Source organism: Bidens hawaiensis, unplaced genomic scaffold (assembly GCF_021521415.1).
Source record: "Bidens hawaiensis isolate Kalapana, Puna unplaced genomic scaffold, B.hawaiensis_p1.1 tig00033498_1, whole genome shotgun sequence".
NCBI lineage: Eukaryota > Viridiplantae > Streptophyta > Magnoliopsida > Asterales > Asteraceae > Bidens > Bidens hawaiensis.
This window is the reverse complement of record NW_027495740.1, coordinates 175810-179908: the sequence shown is the minus strand read 5'-3', so window position 1 is coordinate 179908 and position 4099 is coordinate 175810. Positions and strand designations below refer to the sequence as shown.

Below are 4099 nucleotides of genomic sequence, written 5' to 3'. Positions count from 1 at the left end.
TTAGCAAACAGAGACATAAGAATTCCATAATTTGAGCAAGAAAGCAACCAAAATATATGTTGAATTAAGAAGAGGAGCCAAACCGCAATCGGATACGCGCACAGAAAGATCTTCATCGAGAAGAACATTTGTGGATTTGAAGTTTCGGTGAATAATAGGCAGCTCACAGAATTCGTGTAGATATCTGTAAAAAATATTAAACGAATATATAAAAAATGAACTATATGTAAATATTTTGAAGTTAACAGTATTAATCCTTGGGGTGTGAAACATGCCAGGTAGGCGAGTTGACCCGTGTAACTTTATGTGTCAAAAACATTAGAACTAAAACGGAAACCGTAAAACCGTGCAACCAAACACGACCCATTTAAGTCATTCATCTAAACGAGTCAAACAGGATGTAAACGCACTAAATGGGTTGGTGGGTTGTAATATTGGGTTAAACGGGTTGTAAATGTGTTGGCATGTCGACCTGTTTAATTAAACGGGTTAAACATGTCAACCAGATCATAACCCATTTATTAAACACGTTATATATGACAACCCAAAAACCTGAACCTTAACACGACCCATGTAATATTCATGTCAAAAAACAACCCTAACCCGGAAACATTACAAATCTGTAGCCCGAACACAACCCTTCTTCCTGTTCATCTAAACTAGTTAAACAGGCTGTAAACGTGTTAGCTGGGATGATGGGTTGAAATAAATGGGTCGTAACTGGGCTGACAGGTGGACCTGTTTAACTAAATGGATTTAACAAGTCAACTAGAACACGGCGTTTATTAAACGGGGTACATATAACAACCCAAAACCTGAACCTTAACACGACCCATGTTATTCATGCTGAAATAACCCTAGCCCAGAAACAGTAAGCATCGTGTAACCCGAACCTTATTCGTTTAGCCTATCCATCTAAACAAGTCAAACGGGTTGTAAATGTGTCAAAACGGGTTGAAGTAAATGGGAACGACTCGAACACAACCCGCCTAAACAGATTACATGGACTAAACAGGTGTAAATGGTTTGGCTGGTCGACTTGTTTAGTTAAACGGATTAAGCATGTCAACTTGAACACAACCCATTTAACTTATTAGTCTAAACGAGTCAAGTAGGTTGTAAACATGTTAAATGGGTTGGTGGGTTGAAAGAAATGGGTTAAAGGGGTCGTAAACAAGTTGGCGGGTCGACCTGTTTAATTAAACAGGTTGGTGGGCTAACCCAAACATGGGTTGCAATAAACGGGTTAAATAGGCCAAAACGGGTTCGGGCCGACATGTTTAATTAAATGAGTTAAGCATGTCAACCCGAACAAGACCCGTTATACCTATTCATCTAAACGAGCCAAACAGACTGTAAACGTGCTAAATTGATTGGTGGGTTGCAATAAAAGGGTTAAATGAGTCATAAACTGGCTTAATTAAACAGGTTAAAGTGCTAACATAAACAAGTTAACCCAAGTACCTAGCGAGCCCCGTTTAACAAGATTAGTACTCGACTTACTCTAAGGCTCGTGCGGCTCCAAGTGCCATTCGTATACGCGCGCTCCATGGAAAATTCTTTTTAAATTCATCATCCAAGTGTAACGCATCTTGAAGGGTCCCGCTACTGCAATACTCGTAAATTAATAATCTTTGACTGTGCTCCGAACAGTAACCCATGAGTTCAACAACATTAGCGTGTCGAATTTTATCAAGATTATTAACGAGCTCAATAAATTCTTCCTTCTTTTGTTGACTGATTACCTTTTTGTCCAATTTCTTCACTGCAAGAAACTGAATAAAATCACAGAATACATAAGGTTTGCAGCTTGGAAAACAGGTCAAACGGGTCAAAATGTCTACATGTTCTAAAACACGTCAAAGAGTCAATGAGTCGTCAAACCTCTCATTATTTCATTAAAATAATTGGATAGCTATTATAATCATATTTGAGAGAAAAACTATTAATAAAAAAATTTAAAAATCGTGAGAAAAATCAGCTTAAAAGAAAACAAGTCTAATGAGTTAAACGCATTTTTATACTTAATGCATAAATCCCTCATAAATCATTTTATTCAAAATAATTTATTATTACTGAAATATAACAACTTTTGTAAACATATTTGACACACAAACTACCAACACACAAAAGGTTTTTCATATGGACCCACTTTTATCACTAAAAGTCAAATCGGTAAACAAAAAAAGGTCGGTAAAAAAAGTCAAAAGAGTCAAACAGGCCTTAAGTCGCTCATATTGTATTTATTATGCATAAAACCACCTTTTGAAATCAACTTATGTATAGTAAGTGTATAATTAAAAAAGTTGAAACGAGTCAAAACAGACGGAAAAAAATGTTTAACAAAGTCAACTTAAAAAGGAAACGGGTAGTCAAATGGGCCGACATATTTTATTTTTTTTACTCATAAAGCCTCCTAAATCATTTACAAATTAAATAACACAAATTATGCAAACCTATGCTACACATACCATTGACAAAAAATTAAACGATTTGAAACTGAAATACAAAAAGTGTTTCAGGCCAACCGACCCGTTTGTTTGACCCATTAGTCAATCCAGTCAAAGTCATACCTTTCCATCTGGAAGTTGTGCCCTGTAAACACTCCCCACCATACCAGCACCAATAAGATTATCTTGCGAAAAACTGTTTGTATATTGTTGAAGAGACGCGATCGTGTACGATTTGACATGCGTTTTAGGCAAGCTAGGTTTTGTAGAGGGTCCCGCCACCTCAACAGGTACAATGGACTCCACAATAACTTTTTCATAAGGTAGGTTAATTGGTTGTGGTAAAGTAGGCGGCAGAGGTGGAGGTGGGCGGCGGCGGTGGTGGAGGCAATGAGTCTATGTCAAATCGGCTCATGTCTATCTCTATGCTGTCCTGTTTTGGTATAGCAGCTAGTCTTTGTATATTCATGTTGTTATCGGTTTGTGGTTTTACACGCGGAACTGGCGGTGATCTTGGCGGCGGTGGTGGCGGGGGTGAAAGTAATCGTTGTCTTTCCTCTTTTGGTGGGGCAACTGCCGCCGCCTTTGGAACTGCCCAAAAATTAAAGACTCGGTGTAAGAAAAATAGCCGTAAACAGGAAAAACTGAGCCGGAGCTTGGATCACGAGTAGTTTTGAAGCTCAAGCTTGTTTACTATTTATTACATATTTTATTTGTATACGTTAATAACTACTTTTTATACATTTATAATCAAAAGTTACAAATATATATAATAATAAGTGTAATGAAAATATATATTAAATAAAATTTGAAAACTGCAGTCCCGTTTAGCCCCACGAGCCTAGTAAAGCTCATTTAAATCACTATAAAGTACAAACCATTCGAGCTAAACTCAGTAGCTCACAAGGGGCTCGGCTCGTTAGGGCTGTAAACGACTCGAGCCAAGACACACGGGCTTCTGCTCGGCTCGTTTACAAATTGAGCCGAGGCTAGCTCCGCTCGTGTATCTGTAACGAGCTGAAATGCTGAGCTCAGGCCGGCTCATGCAACTAACGAGCCACGAAGCGAGCCGACCTTGGCCCGAGATAGCCGATTTTGAATGAGCCGCAAGCTTTTTGAACAGCCCTAGTGAAGAGGTAGGTCCCAGCAGAGCCCAGTTGGTCCCGCAAGACTCACCTTGAACAGGGACGTCTGCGCAAAGACCATCTGCTCCCGCAGGACCCACCATGCTCATAGAACCTTACGCGCAGTACGCAAGCTGTACACGCAGGGAAAGCCTCCCAATGGTGAAGTACCCCGCCTGTTCCCGCAGTTGCGGATACAAGCCATCAGGGAAGGCTACCCGCAGACAGCAGGGCTACACGCACAAGACAATAGATACTTCAGTAGTCACATGAAGGAATGAGCAAGGCGGGAACAATCTCGCCTAAATGAGCCAGTCTATGATTCTGAAAGATCGTTTGTACTATGCCTACCAAGGTATGGATAGGACAGACGATCTGACCAGAACAACCCATGAGCTAATCACAGGGTGACAGCTCACCGACAACAGTGCGAGGAGGAGCACCCTTTAGTACTGTTCGTCACTATTAGCCGCTGCCTACTCACCAACCTTTACTGTGGACATGCACAGCCTACAGTTGGTGGAA

General features: G+C 40.2%; 1 protein-coding gene across 1 annotated transcript; it reads right to left on the bottom strand.

Moving 5' to 3' along the window:
• Positions 1-3495, bottom strand: LOC143584928 (protein STRUBBELIG-RECEPTOR FAMILY 3-like). The gene is made up of 5 exons (XM_077066846.1): positions 3426-3495; positions 2944-3041; positions 2574-2846; positions 1504-1775; positions 1-184 (listed from the first exon to the last, which is right to left on the bottom strand). Exons 1-5 carry the CDS (start codon positions 3493-3495, stop codon positions 1-3), a joined length of 897 nt encoding a protein of 298 aa, XP_076922961.1.
• Between the last annotated feature and the right edge of the window lie 604 nt (positions 3496-4099).